The sequence below is a fragment of the Tachypleus tridentatus genome, chromosome 8, assembly GCF_004210375.1.
Source record: "Tachypleus tridentatus isolate NWPU-2018 chromosome 8, ASM421037v1, whole genome shotgun sequence".
In the NCBI taxonomy this organism is placed as follows: domain Eukaryota; kingdom Metazoa; phylum Arthropoda; class Merostomata; order Xiphosura; family Limulidae; genus Tachypleus; species Tachypleus tridentatus.
In genome coordinates this window covers 134,568,565-134,593,063 of record NC_134832.1, presented here as the reverse complement: position 1 = coordinate 134,593,063, position 24,499 = coordinate 134,568,565, and the positions used below count along the sequence as shown (strand labels likewise).

Sequence of the window (24,499 nt, the reverse complement as noted above, 5' to 3'; positions counted from 1 at the left end):
GGGCTTGGCATCTTAGAATGCTGGTGTGTGGAAGAAACAACGTTTGGTGGAAGACGGCTGCGTCCTTATATGGACCCCTTGTAACAGTATGAAAGTCTACCTCGACTTAGAGGGTGGGCAAGTTCCCAGACATTTGCACACGGCACGATTTGGTTATTCTCGTATTCTTGTAGCTTGAAACTACAAAAATCACTACTGAATAAGAAAGTGGGAAATCGTAAGAAGTGGTGTATGTGATACTCGTAAGTAGATCCACTGGCGGCTCAGATGACGTCAGCTTTAAGTAAACCGCTATAATTCTTCCAAGATGGGCGCGAAATATAAAATGTATTCGTTCGAATGACAAGCTCTCCTCCCCCATACACTAAATTAACGAATCCAGGATGGGCTCAGCGGCAAGATAACGGAGAAAAGACGTGAGTGTCCTGGTTGAAAGTGACATTTGTGTAGTTTAAGCAGTCCGTTGTTGTCCAACTAGCTATCTTACATTTATTTCTTGTCGACCATGTCTGAAGACTACACTGTTACCGAAGTTCGAAAGACGAAGAAAACAAAAAAGAAAACAAAAATCAGCTATGAAGTGGATACAGACGAGAGAACTGCTGACGGACTGCAATTTCAGGATGAATCTAGAAATGAGGTAGGAATTAATTACAGATCCAAGTTACTTGGTTTCTTCCATTTCACAGTTATTGATGTTCTGGAAGCAGCGTAAGCGCGCACAGTTAAGCCGGACATTTTAATGTTTTGGTGCAAATTTATACACCTATGTACAAGGTGTTTGGAAAGTCACTGTGCACATATATTTATTAACAGACATGTTTCAATATAGAATACAGGAGGTAAATATGAATGACAATTATAAACAATGTTGAAATTGACCCCCGTTGGCATCACTATAGGCCTGGATCCTTCTTATTTTGTTTCTAAACACCGCTATCAGTTGCTGGCTTGAAATTGCCTGAATAAAATATTATTACAAACCTGCACAGTGACTATCCGAGCACTGTATTTATTAACGTAAGCGCATACTATATGTCTCTGATATATTTCTTTCCTCTAAATAATTATCACTCAAGTGATATATATTTAATATGAGACTATTTATTGGGAAGTGTCGATTTAACTACGTTATCATTAGTTCTCTTTAAGCTCAGGTTAAAGATGCTTTATTGAAATATGATTTACAACATTAAGTATTTGTAGCTTTGGCAAAGAGAAAAATTATTTTAACATATAATTGTTGTAGCATCTGTTTTATTTCAGTTAATTTTTATATAGTTTTTCCGGTAATTTTCTGAGAACTTCTGTTAACCTAATCCCCGGTGTTCTAAGTATAAAAGACGTGAGAATGTCCGTGAGCTCACTGTTTCCCCTCCAATGGATTGAAGACTCATCTCGTTAAATAATGAGGTTCGACAGCTGTGATGGGTACAAAGTAAATAACCCACTGGGCAGCTTTGAACTTAAACAAATACACTGCCAGTTTTTGGTGGGCAAAATTTGTTTGTACTTCCTTTGCTGTCATTAGTTCGTTGACAAGAGTTGTTACTATATCTATCAGTTTTATGTAGGATTTTGGGCATACAAACATCAGACCACTGAAGAATAAAGTAAAGAACTTGCTTTATCAACAGTTATGTCTCCAGATTTACAACGCTAAAGTCATGGGTTTGATTCCCCTCGGTGAGCTGAGCAGATAGCCTGATGTGGCTTAGCTATAAGAAAAACACACATCAGCAGTTATTAACGAAGCTCTTCTGTGAATATGTATAATGTGAATATGAACTACGAATATTAACCGAAAATAATAAGTCAATCTTTGATATCAACTTATGAGTATATCGCATATCTTTGTCTTTGAAATGTATCGTCATTGCTAGAAATCAAATCTCAACTAGCCCCTGTAAGGTAGGCTTCAAAGTCCGAAACGAAATTGTGTGTGTGTTTTTCTTATAGCAAAGCCATATCACGCTATCTTCTTTGTCAACCGAAGCGGAATCGAACCCCTGATTTTAGCGTTGTAAATCCGTAGACTTACCGCTACTGTAGCGGGGTATGAAACGTAAATGAACTAAAACAGAAGAGAAAAGAAATTTACAGTGTGATTCGTTAAAAACTCATTTCTTAACAAATAATTTAAATTAAGTAATCTAAGTTTTTAGAAAGAAAATAACAAACGTGTTACTATAAAACTAAATTAATTCACTTAAACATTAGAAGACAGTGTGTGTATATATATAAGTAACAATGAACTGGGCCTAATTAAGCCTTGTTTAATTAGATTTTAACGCTTTTAAATAAGAAAATGACTTTTCCACCTGTTTTCTTCTTTATTATTTTAAGCTAAGAACGTATCTTCATGTCGTTTTTGTTCTTTATTACGTTGAAAATTTTCAAGAATAATGGTGATTATGTATGACATGCTCTTGTGTATTTCTGGTTTTCCTTTAGCGCATTGAATCGAATCCCGTTTTGTGATACTGTAAATCTGTAAAGTTGCCGCAGTTTTCTTTATGGTTTCAATAATAGTTGATTTTTTTTTACTTGGGTTATGAAAATGACACGTTTACTACACAATGATATCAATTCCGGAAATTATTTCAGTAAAAGTTCAAAACAAAATCAGATTAAAGGTATTGAAAATATCCTTTAGGCTACACGTTGTTGTATCACGTGACCTACAACAAAATCCAAATGCCACCTTCCGTAGAAATGTTTGTTTTAAACAAGTAATTATACGATTTTAAAACTTTTATAAATACCTATAAAAGACTTATCAACATTAATTATCGTTCTAATCTTGACGGCCGTTAACTAAATGTCGTTTATCTTCAGTGTAAGTTCGAACCTTAAGATACTATTAACAGTAAAATTAATGTAATTTTCAAATTTTTTCCTGCTCAACTAATATCACAAAACTAAAAATTTTCGTCCTCATCTACCACCAACAAAACAAAACATTCGTTTTCTCTTAGCACTACGAAAATCAACCTATCCCTCATTACCCCTAAAACTACCAAAATTAAACTTACCTTCTTAATTAGTATCATCCTCACATGATACTATTAATATAAAACTTTCTTCTTCATTTAATACCACTAGAGTTAAACTTCCTTCCACACCTAATATAATAACAATTAAAGTATTTTCATTTAGTACCATTAAAATTAAACATTTTTTCACACCTAGTATCACTAAATTATAATCTACTCTTTGGTAGATTGTTTACGCAGAGTATTCATGATGAAACTTTGTAAAATGGACACTTGTATCCCCACAACAGGCAGTTGCCGTCCATTCTACAAAATTTCATGATAATCTCTTCCTAATTGAGCACCACCAAAATGAGCCTCTCCCTCCACACCTTAAAACTACCAAAAATAAAACTTCCTTATTACCTAAAAACTTCCTTCTTCACTTTAGAACCATTAAAAATGATTTTTTCCTTAATTAGTACAACCAAGATGAAACTCCCTCCTCACCAAGACTACCAAAATGAAACTTTCCCTTATCACTCAATGTCATCGAAATAAAAGTTTTTTCTTCAATTAATATCACAAAAATTAAACCTTTCCTCATTTCTTAACAATTCGAAAATGAAATTTTGCCTTCTCAGCTAGTACTGATAAAATAAAATTTTCTTTCTTATTTTATACCTCCAAAATTAAGCTTCCCTTCCTAACCTAGTATCACCTAAATAAAGCGTCCTTACTCGTGTATTATCATCAAAATTACACTTTCCTCGTCATTTAGTCCTTTCCTCCTTACCTAGTATCACCTAAATAAAGCGTCCTTACTCGTGTATTATCATCAAAATTACACTTTCCTCCTCATTTAGTACCACCAAAATTAAGCTTCCCCTCCTTACCTAGTATCACCTAAATAAAGCGTCCTTACTCGTGTATTATCATTAAAATTACACTTTTCTCCTCATTTAGTACCACCAAAATTAAGCTTCCCCTCCTTACCTAGTATCACCTAAATAAAGCGTCCTTACTTGTGTATTATCATCAAAATTACACTTTCCTCCTCATTTAGTACCACCAACATTAAGCTTCCCCTCCTTACCTAGTATCACCTAAATAAAGCGTCCTTACTCGTGTATTATCATCAAAATTACACTTTCCTCCTCATTTAGTACCACCAAAATTAGGCTTCCCTCCTTACCTAGTATCACCTAAATAAAGCGTCCTTACTCGTGTATTATCATCAAAATTACACTTTCCTCCTCATTTAGTACCACCAACATTAAGCTTCCCCTCCTTACCTAGTATCACCTAAATAAAGCGTCCTTACTCGTGTATTATCATCAAAATTACACTTTCCTCCTCATTTAGTACCACCAAAATTAATCTTCCTCTCCTTACCTAGTATCACCTAAATAAAGCGTCCTTACTCGTGTATTATCATCAAAATTACACTTTCCTCCTCATTTAGTACCTCAAAATTGCTTCCTCCTTACCTAGTATCACCTAAATAAAGCGTCCTTACTCGTGTATTATCATCAAAATTACACTTTCCTCCTCATTTAGTACCACCAAAATTAGGCTTCCCCTCCTTACCTAGTATCACCTAAATAAAGCGTCCTTACTCGTGTATTATCATCAAAATTACACTTTCCTCCTCATTTAGTACCACCAAAATTAGGCCCTCCTTACCTAGTATCACCTAAATAAAGCGTCCTTACTGTGTATTATCATCAAAATTACACTTTCCTCCTCATTTAGTACCACCAAAATTAGGCTTCCCCTCCTTACCTAGTATCACCTAAATAAAGCGTCCTTACTCGTGTATTATCATTAAAATTACACTTTCCTCCTCATTTAGTACCTCCAAAATTAAGCTTCCCCTCCTTACCTAGTATCACCTAAATAAAGCGTCCTTACTCGTGTATTATCATCAAAATTACACTTTTCTCCTCATTTAGTACCACCAAAATTAGGCTTCCCCTCCTTACCTAGTATCACCTAAATAAAGCGTCCTTATTCGTGTATTATCATTAAAATTACACTTTTCTCCTCATTTAGTACCACCAACATTAAGCTTTCCCTCCTTACCTAGTATCACCTAAATAAAGCGTCCTTACTCGTGTATTATCATCAAAATTACACTTTTCCCCTCATTTAGTACCACCAAAATGAAATTTTATCTCTTCATCTATTATCACCGATATAAAACTTTCTCCTTATTTAGTACCACCGAAATCAAATTTTCCTTCTTCCACCAAGATTTTCAAAATTAAACTTTCTTTTCTTACCAATACCACCAAAATAAAAAAAATTCTTCCTCATTTAGTAAACATTTAACTTTCCCTCTTCACCTGGTGTTTCCTCTCCAAAACGTTCTTCCTCATGTATTGCCACCAAAATTAAACTTTTCCTTCTCACCCAAAACCACCAAAATAAAACTTTCTTCCTTATTTAGTATCACCAAACAATTAACTAATATTACCAATCCTCAAAAAATCTGCTTTTGAATAGATAGGCAGATAAATTAAAGAGTAATAATAAACAGGAAAGTTAAAATATTAACATACCTTGAAGATATAAAATAAGTTTGTTTTTGAATTTCGCACAAAGCTACTCGAGGGCTATCTGTGCTAGCCGTCCCTAATTTAGCAGTGTAAGACTAGAGGGAAGGCAGCTAGTCATCACCACCCACCGCCAACTCTTGGGCTACTCTTTTACCAACGAATAGTGGGATTGACCGTCACATTATACGCCCCCACGGCTGGGAGGGGAGCATGTTTAGCGCGACGCGGGCGCGAACCCGCGACCCTCGGATTACGAGTCGCACGCCTTACGCGCTTGGCCATGCCAGGCCCATATAAAATAAGAATGATCGACCTTTCGAAAGCGCTCGGGTAATAAGGATTTCTATTTCAGTTTTATTTAGACTCTGTAAAATTTTTTCATCAATATAAATTTAAACATGTTCGCTTCTGTCGTACAATACTGCCCTATGATTGGTCATATTATATAATCACCCTTTTACCACTTCTTCACAGATTATTTATACGGACGATTTCACGAAATCTGTGCCAAAGGAACTCACAACTGGTCACTTCTGCTGCTGGCAGTGCGACGATTCCTTGACTGGTCAACGCTACGTTCTGAGAGATGACCACCCCTACTGTGTGCGCTGCTATGAACAAGTCTTCGCCAATTCTTGTGAGGACTGCAACAAGATTATTGGCATAGACTCTAAGGTAAAAACAACAATGTCAAAAGCTACACGTTCAGTAAAATATAGATTTAAAATGTTTACATTTATGACCAGACCAATATAGAGCAAAGTGCTTGTGTACATACAATAACACCACACTGTATTGACTAAATAACTGGTACTTTGTTCATTATGAAATTATGCATACAACAAACTTTGGTTAAACAATTGAGGATTTACTATAAAACTTTGTTATATTGATCTATTCTATTTATTTTGACACAATTAATCTCTTGTAAACTTTTTCATACTATGAAACTAACTATAGTTTCGCTAATAGTATTGAATAGAACACAACAATCTATCGAGTGGCAAAAAGTGTTTATCTCGAAATAATTGGTCATAGAAACATCTAACGTAACTGTTAATGTATGGTTTTCCAGAGCAGCTGAGCATGACGAACTTAGGGACTACCAATAGCTTTTCATTGCTAAGCACCTGAATATAAGGGGTTTTAAAAAATAGATTTGTACTGCTAAATAGGTAAATATAATCGCCTTATAGAGACCAATAGATTCCCAGTTAAGAACAACTGTATATAATGGTCTCATGAAGTACCTTAGTTTGTACTATGAGTCAACTAGGCACAATGAGCTTAGGTCTACTGCAAAGAGATTGATAATATTAAACTTATGGAGAACCTTAGTTTTCACTATAAAACAATTCAAGACACACTTATGAAGTACCAATAGCTTCTCACTGCTAAGTAGCCAAATACGATGGTTTATCGAGTACCAATAGCTTTTATTGTTGTTTTTCAGGAGCACAATGGCTTGTAGTTTGCATATTTGCTTTAAATATAAATCGAAAAATATTTTAACCTCACAAAATATTTTCTTGGCAAAGCTGAGCACTGAAACATAAAAAAACGATATATATTTCATTTTCTCGGAAAGAAAAGAATTTGAAGACAATACAGAAGTTAAGTATATCTGTCAACTATGTGTTTCTAGGTTTATTGCTATTTTAGATTATCTACATTTCAGAACTGTAAGCGTGAAAATTGTTGTACTTATTTCAATTGCATCTCATCGAGAAAAGCTATAACCAAAACTGTCCTTTGAGATCTGTGTTTTAAACTATTAAAACTATGATACCAGCTGAACACGAGTTACATCGCAAAACGTGTTAGTATTCACAATAATAACAATACTTATAATAATTCATCTTGAAAATAATAGTGCAACTGACTAAAGTAGTCTTCCTGCGGCAAAACTAAACTGGTTTAAGCTAGTTTTTGCTACAAATTTAAGTCTACCCGCATCTTGTTTGTTCTTATTCTAAACTGGCAACGTCTTCTTTTTAAACAGGTTTGAGTTAAATCTCGGAGGGATGCCTTTAACAGTCTCTCTATATATAAGTGTCATAAGATATAGCCGCCTCTTCTCCTGGTGTAAAGTGACAGAAACAAAACGGTCTAACGCAAAGTCGACTCTTAAAGCGTGCTGAAACGTCTGTGCGTTCTGCTTCCAACAAACACAAAGATGGAGCTCCTAAATTTGGGGTCGTAAAGTAAGGTATACGCTAAAAATACTAGACTGAAAGCTCCTTATAATAGAACAACATACATCTTCTAACCCTTTTACGTGTTTATTTGTGGAGGTAAGAGCGTCATTCTTCACTCCGGATTTGTCTGGTACACAGAGATTATTGTTTAAAAAAAATACTTTTTTTTTCTTCTCAAGACAGATAATGCACGCGCCATTTAGATGCAACGATGTATAACATCGAAAACGTAACATGATATCTAAGTTCTGCTATCGATAGTGTATGTTTACAAGAGATCGATATTACAGCAAACAGATCCTGACCTGTTTATCTTTTATTTTCCTTGGCACAAAAGCAGACGGCTTCTGTTAACCATAAATAGAATTATAATGATGACAATGCATGTATACAAGGCCACCTGAAACATGAAACATTATCTCGTGCTGACGATAAGCCCGCTTGAAATAAATATGTATCTCAGGACTGCTGGTATGAATATGTATCTCAGGACTGCTGGTATGAATATGTATCTCAGGACTGCTGGTATGGGCTTTAAAACTTTTATTAAAATAAAGTAGAGAAGAACGTTTCTACTTTCTTAGGTCATCGTCAGGTTAACAAAGAGAATTTGTAACTGAATAAAAATCAGAAATGATAAATACAGTTTCTTAATTTATCTGAAATAAAATATCCCATTACAGGCTGACTAAAACCTGCTAAAGTATGGGAGGTACATTTTGACAAGCAGTATCCTGTCAAGCACTTTCACTCTGATAGCAGTGTTCTTAGAGTAAATAGTGGTCCTGTTAAACACTAATTCTGACTGAAGTACTCTTACAGTACAGATACTTGTCATGCCAAGCACTTTAATTCGTATAACATCGTTTCTAATGTAGATAGGTGTCCTGTCAAACGTTTTCATTCTGATAAGAATTCTTGTAGTAGCTCTGTCAGACACTATTATTCTGATGTCAGTGTTCCTACTGTGGTTAATAGTCACGTGAATCACTATTGTTCTGGTTACAGTTCTTCAGACAATACTCTGCAGTCTTATCGATGACTTCTGATACGTTAGCAATCTTTCATATTGTACATAAAGAAAAGCATACTAGCTTCTCATTAGCCAGAGAAAGATTTCTTTGAAATATTTCTTATGTTGTATTCCATGAGTCAGTATGTATAAAATATTAAAAGAAACATATGGAACATGAGTCAAAGTTCATTGTTTAAATTTTGGGAAGGTTAACCCTTGAACTTATTTGCATTGCTTTCAACCTTTATTTTTACCATTATTCTTGCGGTATAGAGTTAAATAACGATATTTTTTTTGCTATTTCTAGCTTTATCTTACCACATTATGGTATATATATATTTTTTTTAGACAAACAATCCGCTGATTAAAGTCAACGGTACCTCAGAAGTCCTTTTATAAGCCTCGTTACAGCATCCTCTGTCAACAGTGTGTTTGGTTTCAGCTCTAACATAACACTAGTTAATTTGCAAGTTCAGCACAAGAAGACACGTGCCACTGGTATATCCGAAAAAAAAGTTTTAAAGTGTTTTATCCCAAAATACTCACTTCGTGTTTTATGTGTACCATTTCACACCAGTCGAACGAAGAAGTTGAAGCAGGGCTGCACAGTTTCTTTCTAAAAATAGTTCTGTTGGTTCGTAGTACCTAATTACTGGAGAACGAATATTTCGAAGTATTAACGGAGCTGGATTTTCAGTTGAAGCTAACTTGTCTAATGTCTTGACTCGATACGACTCTAAAATTCTGGTTTTATCTCACAGATTCAGTAACTTATGATAATTCGTACAGTGTATTCCCTCTAGTATGCCTCTGTAATTGGGAAGATAAACGTTTTCGCCAGATTTAATTGATAAATCTGCTCTTTCATTGGATTGTTGTTTATTGGCATTTGTGTTTGGTTGTTTGTTTGAAATTAAGTACGAAGCTACGCAATGGCTATCTGTGCCTTGCTCACCACGAGTATCGAAACCTGGTTTCTGACACTGTAAGTCGGGAGACATGCCTCTGTGCCACTGGAGACAACACTTTTGTATAACATTCAAATAATAAATAACACCCAATATTAAAATAGAAACAATTAAACACATTTTAATTAAACTATGAACGCTAAAGAGTTGAGTCTACATGTTATGACGTCATCATTAGAAGTGGTTCCAAGACATACTTGTGCCTTATTTATACTTTTGTTTTCTGTTAAACAGGTTTACAGAACTCGCGAGAACTTTAAACGTAAGGTCACATGCTGGGTGACCTTCTCTAAAACGTTAGCGTGGGAATTGTAAACCTCTAGATTGGTCAAATGACCTATATATCAACAACAACAAAAGAGGTATAAATAAGGGACGACTATGTCTTGGAACTCACTTCTAAAGATGATGTTGCAAAGTCGTAATATGTAGAGTCAACTCTTTTGTGGCCATAGACTGGCCCTTATTAAAATGGTTTAATTGTACCTATTTTTACGTTGTATGTTGTTTATTATTTTATTCCATCTAATGTATGTCTGCCTTGGACAATATTTGATGTTTCAACTAGTGTACTGTTGTACTAAGAATGTCGCCGTTTCATCTGCTGACAGAATTGGGTGATGTACACATATAGTGTAGAGTATTTACTATTCCATCCGGTTTAACCGTTGTTACACAGCTTCAAATGACAGTATCTACAGTGTTATTGTTGACGCTACTCTATCATACAAAATCTTTTTTTGAAACAGCATGGTAAAACACCATCTCTAAGCTACGTCATAACACATAATTTCCGAAACATCATGATAAGTCATCATCCATAAAACATCATGATAAAACACCTCTCCTGAATCAACATGTTTAACTTCTCATTCTAAAATTTTAAAAATTTCAAGCAAGTCACTTGTTGGAACTGATGAATATAAATTACATTAATATTTTCATTTAGAACGAATTTTGTCTCTGATTCAGATCATCAACAGGAGCCCCCAAGTTATTATGTTATGTACTAATATTTCAAACAGCCAGTTTATTTGTTTGTAATTAAGCACAAAGCTACACAAAGGGCTATCTGTGCTCTGCTCACCACGAGTATCGAAACCCTGTTTTTAGCAGTGTGAGTTCGCAGACATACCGTTATACCACTGGGGGGGGGCTCAGATACCCAGAAATTTTTAATTTAGAAGCTCATTGAATGTTGGCATGTATCAAAGTTATGATGTGTGTGTGTGTTTTCTTATAGCAAACCCACATAGGGCTATCTGCTGAGTCCACCGAGGGGAATCGAACCCCTGATTTTAGCGTTGTAAATCCGTAGACTTACCGCTGTATTAGCGGGGGGCCAAATTTATGACATTTTCCAAGATTAATACACAGTTTTTTCTTAATATAAATATATTTTAATATACAAACAACATTACAACCTATAATAATGGTTATTACAAATAAGGATTTATATACCTAAGTCTTACCAACTTATATACAATATTAAGTTCTTTTATCCGATTTGGAATTGAACACTTTATCGACGGTCCACGAGACGCAAATTACTTTTATGTTGATACACAGACACACTTCATTTGACGGGAATGCTAACTAGCTCTATTCTTCACACGTGAGTTTTTTACCGCTAGTACTTTCATAAAACATATATTGTTAATTCTTACATTCGAGAGTCTTCTACAAATTTAGAGAACAGGCAGGACTTGTGCAATAAAAATTTAATAATATACGTTACATGCATTAAGCTGAAACATACGTATATATTAAAATAAATGTATAACAGCAAATCCCTTACATAATACACCACTATTCCGGAATCTGCATGATAAAGTACCATCATTGGAGTAACATGATAGCACACATGGATCATCATGTTAAAGCACATCATCCACGAAACAACATCGATACGAAGAATATCTTTCCAAATGATGAAACAACACGACGTGCTCTTATATTCATTCTTTTTATCAGTGGAGTGAGATAAGAACAAACATTTATCTTTGTTTCTTGTTTTTTATTAATTGTTTATGCTTAAAAAACAAAAATACGTAGCAAGTCTTCCAGCCACATCACTTGAATGACACCTTGCAGCTGTGTTGTACGCCAATTCTCTTCTGTTTTTTAATTCTTCGAAGAAAATTATGGCTGAGGAACTTAGTGTAGAAGAAACTTATGTTGGAACTTAATGTGGCAGAAAAGTTTGTTTGCTTGTTTTATTGAATTTCGCGCAATGCTACACAGGATAGCCGCCCTCTAATTTAAAAATGATAGACTAGAAGGAAGCCAGATTGCGAAATGAGTGCCCCACAAGACCATACCTAGGCTAACGGCATGGGTATAAAAGGAAGCAGAAATTCAATCCGCTGGAACTCAGAACTGTTCCTCAACTGACTGCTTGTTCTGTTTCATCTTTCTGATATGCTGCACCTGTTCCCCAACGCCAGTCCTATCACTTCTCTCCAAACTGAAGCGCAGACAACCTGATATAGCTGAGGAGTTTTTAAACAGCACACATATAAAACCATATAGTCGTGATAATGATAGCATACTAAAGAGATGAGTAGTTTTTGTTTTTCTCTCTTTGGGTATGTGCACGTGCACACTATAACACGTTCTGTTAACCTACTCATTAAATATTTTTATTTAAATTGTTTAACGAAATACTTATTTTTCAAAAGTCACAGAATAACTGAATAAAAATAACTGAATATTTTAACTTTTCACAATACAAAGAGCTGATTTGTCTTATGTTTTCTTAACTGTGCCCAAAAGTCCTAAAGTACCCAAGAAAGCATTCTGCTCTTTTAATTTCTATCCTACACATTAGATACCTACGTTATGCATTAACCTTTCATAAACTAGTTTCCCCCGTACTGTCGCTTTTCCGCATTAGTTTTCGTTATTCCAGTTCATGAGGTTATTTTTATTGTTTCATAATTAGTACAGGTATGTTTTTACAATTACGTTTTAAATGTTTTCGTTGTTGTTTTTCTAGTTATAAAACTCTAAAGATCTAATGTACGTCTTATTTTTAATTAGATCATTCCATTTCACAGATTATAAACGATATACAAAACAATATAATGAAAACAATTTATTTCTTAATATACAATTAGATGGATAACAATTACAGTTCTTTGTCTCATGGTTAGAACTTACTTAATCTATAACAAATATTACTTAACGTTTGTAGCACCGTCATGAACAAACACTGACACTACATAAACTATAACGAACATTATTTAATATTTGTAGCACTCACTTGTGAGCACGCCAGCAGGCACTAAATAATGAATAACAAATGTTACTCAACATTTACAGCACACTTACATATAAACATATTCACAAGCAAACGCTGATAACAAGTAGTTTGGTTTTTTTTAATAATGGATTTTCTATTTATTCATCTACGCATATTTTGAGAATAAAATTCATTATTTCTATCACGTAAGGATTTTTTAAAATCGGGAAGAAAGAAAAGAACTCTTCCCTAGATCAGATTATTATTTTATTTACCACAGTGAACATTTTTTATTATGTTTTGGTTCTAGAACGACCGATTAGGCTCTCACATCGCGATTGGTCTATAAAAATATATATACAGTGGTTGTCAACATTTTAAGCACCACAAAATGTAACCCTATGAAATTTATTCACTAATGTAAAAGTATGCGTGATGTTTTATGAAAACTCTATACATGACGGGAAGCAATGGATTTATTGTATACGAATTCCCGTAGAACATGTGAAAATTTCCAAACTAAAACTATCGCAGGCCTGTGATAATCCATAACAGACATTATTTAACGTTTATAGTATGCTTATTTTGTAGCATTCCCGAACAAATACTGACAGCACATAATCTATAACAAATGTTATCTGAAATCTAGAACCTCAAAAGACGAAACAATAAGGAACTATGCATGTTTTTCCTTAGCATATTTAATTGAATTACAATATTTCTATCAACGTTTCACGTGACAAAAATACTACCTTTGAAACAATTGCCTTTTAAATTTTGCTCCAATTACAAGTGTCGATATACAGTTCATTTTCCTTCTCCCTAGGACCTGTCCTATAAGGACAAACATTGGCACGAAGCATGCTTTCTGTGTAACAAGTGCAGAGTGTCACTTGTGGACAAACCCTTCGGTTCGAAAGCAGAGAAAGTCTACTGTTCAAGCTGCTACGATGCTGCCTTCGCTACAAGATGCGACGGGTGTGGCGATGTCTTCCGGGCAGGTAAATAAAGAAAGTCATCCATTACTTCTATCAACTTACATGTCAATCAACTCGTTTAAAACGTTTGAGCATGATTTTTCTGTTCCTCAACTATTGGTGACTAAAGTGATAGAGAAAAATATAACACTAAAGAGAGATTTCAATCTTTCAAACAGTTATCTCTTCACATATGAGGAATGAGCCTATAATTGTACTAATAGTGAAGGATAGACTTGCGAACAGAATATAGTTCTAATTACAAAAATATTAAAGTATAAGTTTGCATCGCTAGGCCTACACAGTATGAACCCATAACTATAGATATGCTGATGTATAAATTTACGAACAGAAAATTCTTCGTTGGTTCTTAGTTAAGTATAAAACTACACGATGGGCTATCTGTGCTGTGTCCACTACGAATATAGAAACCCGATTTACAGCGTTATAAGTTTGTAGACACGTGGCTGTGACAATGGGAAGCTCGCAGAATATACTTCTAACTATGAAAATTAATAAACAAACCTACATTGGTAGAAGTACACAATATAAACGTCTGATTATCGAAGTAGTGATGAATAAACGTAACTCTAACTGTGTAAACATTCAGTTATAAACCTCTAGTTCTAGAAATATAATAATTATATCTTTAGCTGTTAAAATACTGGAATATTCGATTACATTTCCAACAACACACGATATAAATCTATAACTGTGATAATACTTCAGCATGATTTATAGCTCTTTATACAGTGTTACTAATTGCGTGGGATTATCTGTTTGACAGGAACGAAAAAAATGGAATACAAGGGGCGTCAGTGGCACGAGAAGTGTTTCTGTTGTTTGATGTGTCAAAATCCCATTGGAACCAAAAGTTTCATTCCTCGGGACAACGATATTTACTGCACTATTTGCTATGAGGAGAAGTATGCCACTCGTTGTATCAAGTGTGATCAGGTATGTCTTAGATGTGGATAAAATAAAAACCTCTGGAGTGTTTATCTATTGTAAAATGTGATGAAGAAAAAGAATGTCGTATCAACCTGTGGTTATCCATGATAACATATGGGATTTATCTCTGGTTATCCATGATAAAATATGCTATAAAATGTGAGATTTATCTCTGGTTATCCATGATCAAATGTATTATCAAATATGGGATTTATCTATGGTTATCTATGACAAAATGTATTATCAAATATGGGATTTATCTATGGTTATCTATGATAAAATATATTATCAAATATGGGATTTATCTATGGTTATCTATGATGAAATATATTATAACATGTGGGATTTATCTATGGTTATAAATAATAAAACGTATTATAAAATGTGTGATTTGTGTATGATTATCCAAAGCGAAGTAAATTGTAGAAATAATATCTATCTATAATTATCCATGTTTAAATGTGGTATAGAATATTTCTTAGTTATCTACATTGAAGTAGTGTAGAATTTCACATGTATCTTTGATCATCCACAGTGAACTATATTGCAGAATATCGTATCGTAATCAGCTCCCATTCGTAGAGTTATAAATTATCTACCATTTATTACTCAATGTTTAGTGTAATACCGAATGTACACTTAATTTGCATATTTTAAACATCATTGGATATCTACTCTTAAAGTATACCGTATAGAATAATACCATTTGTCGGTTCCTCTCGGTAAATATACGCGGTACAGCACCTGTCGTCTATATTAAATACGTTGTAATACGCTACATACAACCACCTACATCTGATCAGTAGCTGTTGTACAGTACTTGTCTTTAACAGTAAAATACGTTGTACCTCACCAGTTACAAACAACTCCGTGATTTTCTGCCTGCTACCCTAATAAATACACAAAAAAATACATTGACCTTAAAGTTGAAAGTAAAATGTTCGTTATATGTTATCCAGCGTAAGATACATTGTTTAAGAATCCGTGATGAACGTTTCGGTGAGTGTAAAATATTATGTAGGGTAAAATATACTGCTGTGGATACACTATTTAACACCTGTAATCCGTGATGAATTTACACTGGTTGTAAAACATTATATAGGGTAAAATATACTGTTGAATGAACCATTTAACATCGGTAACCCATGTCGAGGAAGCTTTAAGTATAACATGTTGCATAGAATAAAATGCTCAGTTGAATATTCTATTTATCACCAGTTATCCACGGTGAAGACACATTGAGCAGAATTCAATACAGAGGCTGAGGACCGAAGTTATATGATCATCAGCTAATTTCCACTGGTCAATGGAAGTTTCAGCCCTTTAACACTCCTTCGGACTGCAGGTCAGTAGGTTGCTCTTGCCATCTCCCGATGGGGGGTTTGCTATATTTCCAGAGGACATGTTCTTCTCTTCATCAGTGGTCTACCTACCCTTCTGAACATACATTATCCATGATAAGTTCGATTCAGCTACATCCTTTCACCACACTATTCCTGAATCCAAATTTTCGCAACCACTCATGAAGCAAAATTGCAACGAAACCTCTGCGGCCAACTTTAAACGGATAGCATGTTCCTTTTCTCTCTCCTCTCTCTGTCCTTACAAATAGAACTCATTTTAACATATTTGGTGAACTTCCGTTCATGAGTTTCCTGCGCGTTATCCTCCAATGACACATCAAATCACTTAATGTCGAATAGCAGACCAGAAAATATCCAGCCTAAGGTTTGTGACTGCAATTTCAGGTGAAAACTTTTCATCCCCCTCAAGATCTTCTATCATCTTCCACCCATTTGCACAGGAGTGTCTTCTGCTTCTTAAACTGTTGCTGGCACTACCTGACCCAAGACCCAAGATGGCAAAGATGATATACTGTCTGGAGCCAGTTGCTATCTCTTCTTTATTAGCCTTCTGCATTCTCTCTTTGACTACTTTATCTACAACCATTCGGAGTACATTTTAATGACATCAAGTGCATATGCCACCAGATAGGTTTGATGAACATACGCTCAAAGATATGCTGTACGTTTCCTCCTATCATGAGCATTACGCAAACTTGACTTATAATTATACCAAACACTTAATTTGGAGAATGTGTGAGCGTATCAAATGCAGAACGCCAGAGGAATGAAATCCTAAGAGGCTCCATCCTCCATAGCACATTCCCTGATAAAGTTTGCTGGTAAACATATTCCCTTGTTTAGTCTGATGTGGTTATGTAAATGCACTTATCAGTGGGAGTTCTGCTTCTGGACCAGACTTTCTTTCTTCCTCAGTTTCTTGAAGCTTCTGAGAATCTAACTTAAGTCGCTCCTGGTTATCAGAAAGTGACCAACATTTTTGACTTGATCATCCCTGACCATGGCACCGTACATGAATAACTTCAACCATATTCTTGTAATCGAATCTGGACCCTGCCTTATTAACACCTTTCTGCCGGATCTGACATCAGTTTGGATGTCTTTGACTACAAGATCTTTCGAGGCTCTTAGAGTCATAAATGATCTTATTTTGGATACTCTAAACTCCTCTACAAGAGTCTTCACTGGCAACAACAGCTTTATACAGCAGTTGTGAAACACAACATCGTTGAAATAACCAGGAAGCCCCAACCACATTTTTATATATACATTCATCTGTTGCTCTATCCCTTCTATATGGCTAATGACAACTTCTTATAGAGAGAATGGTCATATAATCTTTGGGATAAAGCCGTACTGCAGACAACAAAGATTTCACTTTCCTGATAGACCATACTTATCAACTACTTTCAAACTGTCAACCATCTGCTCTTAAGCTCTTCTGATGTCTTTCAATTCCTAAGTATACCACTGTCTAAGGTTTTTGCCACTTGCTTTTGGGCTGATGAAATTTTCTCGCTGCACATCAACAAATGGATGTTAATCAGCTTCCTTTTAACCAAACTGTGTGACTTCTTGATTTTAAACTTTATCCTTCCCCAGTCCATAAGATTTTAAAGGGTAGACAAAATTATTGTTGCTGCTTGAGTTCAGTATGGTCAAGTCATACATAAATACGTGTATTAGTGGAAGCTCTCCTCTTGAACCAGCATCCTCAGCAGCTCTGACGATGACTTTCACTGCAGAGACAAACAGGATAAAAGATACCGTACATCTTCTTGGGATACCCACTTCAAGTTTCACCCAGCTGGTCGTATATTCTCAGGTTAAAACATCACATCTCTAATATCCCATAATGGAATTATTCACTTTGCCACGAATCGATAAGACGTTTACAGCATATTCAATGAATACATGGAGACAGATCCATATACATTGGTAAGATCAAGCCATACCACATTCGGATGTGTTCCCTGCTTTTTTGCTTCCTGAATAATATACCATATTATACTTGTATCTTCCAAAAACTTATGAAAGCCTGGCATCCCTTCCTTCTGAACAGAAATGTTAATTAAGCCATTCTCCAGAAGAAATGGAGTCATTCTTTTTGCTATTATCCCAAACATGATCTTGCCTTCACATTTATCAGTGATATTGGTCGAGATTGCTCAATGTTGCTTCTTTCTTAGGAATGTACACTCCTTCAGCTTTATTCCTCCAAACAACTTTCAGCAGTCTCCAGAGAAATTTTAAAACTCCAGTATACCACTTATACTTTTTATATGGTACACAATCTGGGCCTGAAGCAAAAGATGTTCTTGCTCTGATAATGAATATCTTAACTTCCACCAGTTTTGGTTCAGCTATATCAAATTTTATGCCAGATATTGTATGATTCACCAGTCTAGTTATCTCAAGCATCGGTGTCTTCTGATTAATATCAGAGTAAGTGTATTTGAAGGGTTCCTCCAACTGTTCTTGGAATACATCGAGTGTACCACTTTTACTCAGACTTCTTCATGAGCTTCTTTAACCTCTGCTTGCCTTTAATTCCTTTCTGCTTCCTAGTTGGTGTACGCTCGGTCTACTGCTTCTGACATTCTAAAATGATTAATCTCATTCTGCTAAAGTCATAGATCATGCCACTCATTACTTCCAATTTTATTCTGAAAATTCTTTTCAAGGTATTCTTAAGCCCCATGGTGATGTCCCTGTTAAGTTCACAAAATGTCTATCCCGCATTCATTGCAGGTCATTTCACCTATGTCTTCCTCTCAACCACCTCTTCGCTACACCTTTGTGCTGATTTTACCTGAGAACTGTGCTGAAATACCTGATCTAAGCTATCTTTAGTCTTGCCTGGAGGCTGATGGTTTCCTACAGAGCAATGTGATTTGGCTGGCTAATGAGTACCTGATGATGGTGGCTGGTTATTTTTTATTGTGAATATTGCATAGCATTTCAGTCTCGTGAATTGAAATACCGTTGATACTGCTGAACATCTTGTCGCACCAGATACTCAATGGTGATAATACTTTGTCGTGAACGTCATCTATTATTCATGGTAGTTTACCTGATGAATGGTTTGTATAATATCAATTGTCCACGGCAGATACAGAATATTTATTGCATGTTATACAGACTAAAATACACTGTTGAACACTGTGTATAGTGATGATTCTACAAGGTAAACAGAGAATATGTACTATATATATATTACACAGAATGCACTGTAGAACGTGCTACTTATCAAATTAATTAAGCCCTGAATCCCATTGTACTTTACATAATGTGAAATCCAATCGATTATTAAAACTTAATAGGACTTTTTATATATATTGTTGTGCTGTAACTTGTTTTGCGTGCTTTAAGGCAACAGTGTAGTTTAATAGCAGGTCTGTTTTTGTTAGATAATCACCAGCGGTGGAGTGACCTATAGGAATGATCCGTGGCACAGGGAGTGCTTCTGCTGTACAAACTGCAACTTATGCTTGGCCGGACAACGGTTCACCTCGCGTGACGATAAACCCTATTGCGCTGATTGTTTCGGAGAGTTGTTTGCTAAGAGATGTATCTCTTGCAACAAACCTATTACAGGTAAGACGAGAAAACTGGTTTTTTTTTTCTTATCAAGGTTTCTCAGAAATGTCAAATTTCTATGAATCAAATGTATCAGGTAATTAAAATATTTTGATAAAAGAGCAAAACTCAGGGATATATATATAGTTAAACAATTTTATTTTTAAATTATATGTATTGTGTCGCTTAGCTTAAGGAAAGAAAATGTTTTAAAAACTCTAAATGAACTCCATTTTACACGATCTTTCATATTACCTGTTTCATTCTTGTGGACGTTTTGCATAATTACACATTCATGTATGCTATGTCTAAGGTTTATACATATACAATACTATGTCTAAGGTTTATACATATACAATACTATGTCTAAGGTTTATAGATATACAATACTATGTCTAAGGTTTATACATATACAATACTATGTCTAAGGTTTATACATATACAATACTATGTCTAAGGTTTATACATATACAATACTATGCAAAAGTGTTGGAACAAAGTAAACTTATATTTCAGGTTACTTTCAAAGAACATTTGAAGGTAAATCACAGATAAAACAACAACATTTTACTAATCTTCATATTTAGTACAACAGAAACTCAGTGGAAGTGTTTGAGCTCAGCAAACAGTTAATGTATTTTGAGTTCCCCTTTTGCTTTAATAACTACAGACAGTCTTTTAGGCAATGTGGCAACATATCTAATCAAAGTAACCTTGGGTATTTTTCTCAGTATGTGTCTAACACACTTCCATAAAGCTTCTTTTGAAGTAACGTTTCATTTGTCAAGTTCTTTATCTATCAAATCCCAGATCTGCTCAATTGGGTTGATATTGGGGCTCTGTGGGGGTCATTGTATCGTTTGAATGACTCCAGCAGCTTCTTTTGTAGCTAAGTAATTTCTGCATAAGTTGGATGAGTGTTTGTGATCATTATATTCTTGAAAGCAGAACCCTTTGCCAGTAGTAAGCAAACCATAGGATATACCAAGACGGATCAATATCTGATGGTTCTTGTGGTGGTCCATTATTGCATCTACTTTACAAATATCTCCTGTTTCCTCAGCAGAAAAAATACCCCCAATCCATCACACTGTTTCTCTCATGCTTCATGGTAAGTGCTATGCATTGAGTTAAGTTATCTTTTAACTTTCTTTCGCATGACGTACAACTTACGTCACAAAATATATATTTCAAACTTTAACTGATCAGTCCATAACATCCTTTTCAGATCATCAACAATCCAGTTTTTGTACTTTTTATTACGACATTTTCGTCTCTTTGAAATATTCGGAGATCAAGGTAAAGTTTCATCTTTCTGATACACAACCAAATATTCCATTCTAGTTAAGTCTTCTTGATACTGTAGATCTGGACACTTTTCTGTCATTTGGTACATGGTTGTTTATCTCATGCTTGAAGTCAGTGTCAGTCTTTCTTCTGTCATGAAGGCTGCACAAACGAAGATACTTAACATCAGTATCATTGAGTTCAGGTGTTCTGTCTCTTCTTTTCCTATTTTCAAATATACATGTCTTGATCATACGATCTAGGGTGTGCTTGACATTGTTTGGAGAGCATTTCATGTCTGCAGTAATTTGTCAGAGCATCCAACCAGCATCACATGAAGCTTTTATGTAAACTCTCTGCTGTACAGGGGATTCTCTACGCTTTTTGGACCCTGGCATGACAACAACATTTAATATATAATGTTAAACACTATTTTTTATCAAAGTTTATTTGTGGAGCGCAATAAATTGATTTCTTTTAGCAAAAACCAGCGCTGTATGGTAGCTCCTTGCAAGTTTCTTTATTCATAGTTCAGACACTGCATGAGGTTACATTGACAATTATTTCAAACTATAAATTTGATAGGTATGTTCATTCAAACAAAACCCTTATGGCGTGTCCTTAGTGAAAGCATGTGAGAATTCTAATCCCGCCCCAGTCGGTTGTCAACACAGATAATGAAGATATACCGCAGTATTGAAATATAGATTCTGTAACGGCATGGAAGAATTATCTCCATAAAATGGAAAGAACAATAAATCAGACTCCTGGTGCATGTATTCAGATTATAATAATGATATATCTGACTAATAATATACATGTTCAGATTATTATCACGATAGATCTTACTTATAATATACGTGTTCAGGTTATTATAACAATAGATCTGACTAATAATATACGTGTTCAGATTATTATAACAATAGATCTTACTTGTGATATACGTGTTCAGGTTATTATAACGATAGATCTGGCTTGTGGTATACGTGTTCAGATTATTACAAAGATAGATATGGCCAATGGTACACATGTTCATATGAGTAGAACAATAGATGATACCCATGGTACATCTTCCATGTGATTACAACAATAGATCATACTCATGGTACACATCTTCATACAATTACAACAATAGATCTTGAGCTGAATTTGATTTACGTTTGTAAAATGTTTTACATTTTTTATCTATAGGTATTGGTGGAACCCGATTTATTTCTTTTGAAGATCGCAACTGGCACAATGAGTGTTTCATCTGCGCCATGTGTAACTCTTCCATGGTAGGCAAAGGTTTCATCACTGACGGTCCAGATATATTGTGCCCAGAATGTGCTAAGCAGAAATTGATGTGAGTAGAGACATCTAGCGATGAAACGACAAACGATGCATCAGTTTTTTTTTAGGAATGTAGAAAACAACGCTTAACTCTTGTCGTTATACAAACAACCACAACCAATCTCAATTCGCAAGGCTCTAAACAGCTGTTTATCACCCTGCCACCTACACAATAATCCATAGCTTTCACGTTTTTTTTCACTAATTTCTTTCTGTTTTATTATAAAACGTTCAGTACAGAGCGTCAAAGCGTTAATCCTAAACTTTTAAATTCAAAGAAAATTATTGTTCGATGACTTCCTATATTTTTGAGTGAAAGGAAAACATTTTGTGGATGGGTTTTCTGCTTATTTCTAAATAGTGAACATTAATCCACTCGTTATTAAGTATAAATGTTACCCTTCGTGGCAGTTCTTAGATAAATTCATTGGAGTTAATCAAACTATAATTACAATGCTTTATAGACCATATTCTATGAGCTTTTATAGGAATTTACCCACCACCCAGCATTCCATAGTCTCGAATTAGAGTATTTTCGTATGGCGTGCTGGGTGGTGAAGAATGTCCTTTGATATTGTGTAATTATTTTATTCAGGCTGTTACGTCCGGGCTTCTATACTTTGTGTGTTATTTGTGTTGAAGAAATACTAAAGTGCTGAATCTTTTAGGTTTTTTTTTATTTTAACAAACAAATTCTGTTGCTTGCTTTTAAATATTGAAGTTACGACACCTGTTCCACTTGAAACAGTGTTGAATAAAACAAGGTGTCTATGTTATGTCATTGGTTCGTTTTCTGTTTTCATATACTACTACTTGAAGGTAAAAAAAAAAATATTATACACGTAACTGATTCTTGTTATATGAGGTTCTGATATCAAACACAGTCACTTCATCAGTGGGGAAAAGATGAATAGAGCAATCTTTTGATGGCTTGAAGTCCACATTCTGACCAGTTATTTTGATAGTTCTACAAATATGCACATTTATGTGTATTATGCTTACGTGTACTTTATTGTTAATTCAACTGCCGATGTAAAATTTCACTTTTTAATTACAAAGTTTTTGTACAGAATTACTGACGAAAAGCATGACTAATCATTAACTAACAGCTGTACAGATAGCGTTAATTAACATATTACTGTGGTCTAAATTTTTAACTTTTACCTGTATAAATATTTATTGTGTGTGTTTTTCATTGCTAATTAGGATTTTTGTTCCGTTTTATTGATATGGTAACGACTCCAGTAGTGTAACTTAGAGTTAATCACACTTTGCAAGATGGTAGAAGGCTCATAAAGAAAAATAATGGATGTTTTGAAAGTGCTTGTCCATGGAAAACTGAATTTCAGGGGCATATTGTGGGTAACATGTTGTTTTTTCAGAAGAGCTTGGACACGGTACATAATTGCCACAGAAGATGTTAAATATGTTTCCCATCATTCTTAGCGAACGTGTCAAGCCTCTCCCTAAATAAAACTAATACAAGCATCGTCTGTTCTTCGAAGTATTAAACTGACCATGGTAGCTTTCTGTCCATTGATACGTCATGAATTTTGTGTTGCTATTCAAGTCACGAATTTTGTGTTGTTTAAAGATGGAAAAAGAAGAGAAACAAAAACAACAGCAGTTTGCAATTGGAGATATTTAGAGATGAAAAAATATATGATTTTAAATGCTCTGTACATGACTCAGTTGTCCTGAATATTACTCGTGATTTTCAAACTGCTACCGGTGAAATTTTGTTCTCTTAGAAAAAACGATCTTAGAATATACACTTATTTTGAACAAGTTTTTTCATTACCCTTTACTTATTGCATCATCGACCATATTTAATCTGGTAATAGTAACTACCTATTATTGCTCGATACACACATTTAAGAAAGTTAAAGTAAATTGGAGCTACATCATGGGACTTTACGAGTATGTAATCAGAATGATTACTGTAAGCCTAGTTTATTTGTTTATGATTGTTGTTTTTTGTCATCGTTTCTTAAGCACAGCAGCTGTTTATTTCAAGGTGTAGCTGGAAGCTTGTGAGCATTCATCTA

General features: G+C 34.8%; 1 protein-coding gene across 2 annotated transcripts; it reads left to right on the top strand.

The window, feature by feature from the left end:
* Positions 1-23,227, top strand: LOC143223561 (four and a half LIM domains protein 2-like). Of its 2 annotated transcripts, none has more exons than XR_013012959.1 (6): positions 1-640; positions 6,011-6,211; positions 13,788-13,962; positions 14,726-14,895; positions 19,664-20,203; positions 20,291-23,227. XR_013012959.1 is itself a non-coding variant. In XM_076451663.1 (6 exons), the coding sequence occupies exons 1-6, from the start codon at positions 506-508 to the stop codon at positions 22,466-22,468; spliced, it is 1,026 nt and encodes a 341-aa protein (XP_076307778.1). In that variant the 5' UTR covers positions 1-505; the 3' UTR covers positions 22,469-23,227. The 2 variants fall into 2 exon arrangements, 1 of the variants encoding a protein (XP_076307778.1); XM_076451663.1 differs by having other exon boundaries at positions 19,664-19,850; positions 22,311-23,227.
* The last annotated feature ends 1,272 nt before the right edge of the window (positions 23,228-24,499 follow it).

Coding starts and splice junctions, on each gene's coding strand:
- LOC143223561 (XM_076451663.1), top strand. CDS start 506: ATGTCTGAAGACTACACTGTTACCGAAGTTCGAAAGACGAAGAAAACA. Junction 13,963..14,725: donor TGGCGATGTCTTCCGGGCAG/GTAAATAAAGAA, acceptor TCTGTTTGACAG/GAACGAAAAAAATGGAATAC. Junction 19,851..22,310: donor TTGCAACAAACCTATTACAG/GTAAGACGAGAA, acceptor TTTTATCTATAG/GTATTGGTGGAACCCGATTT.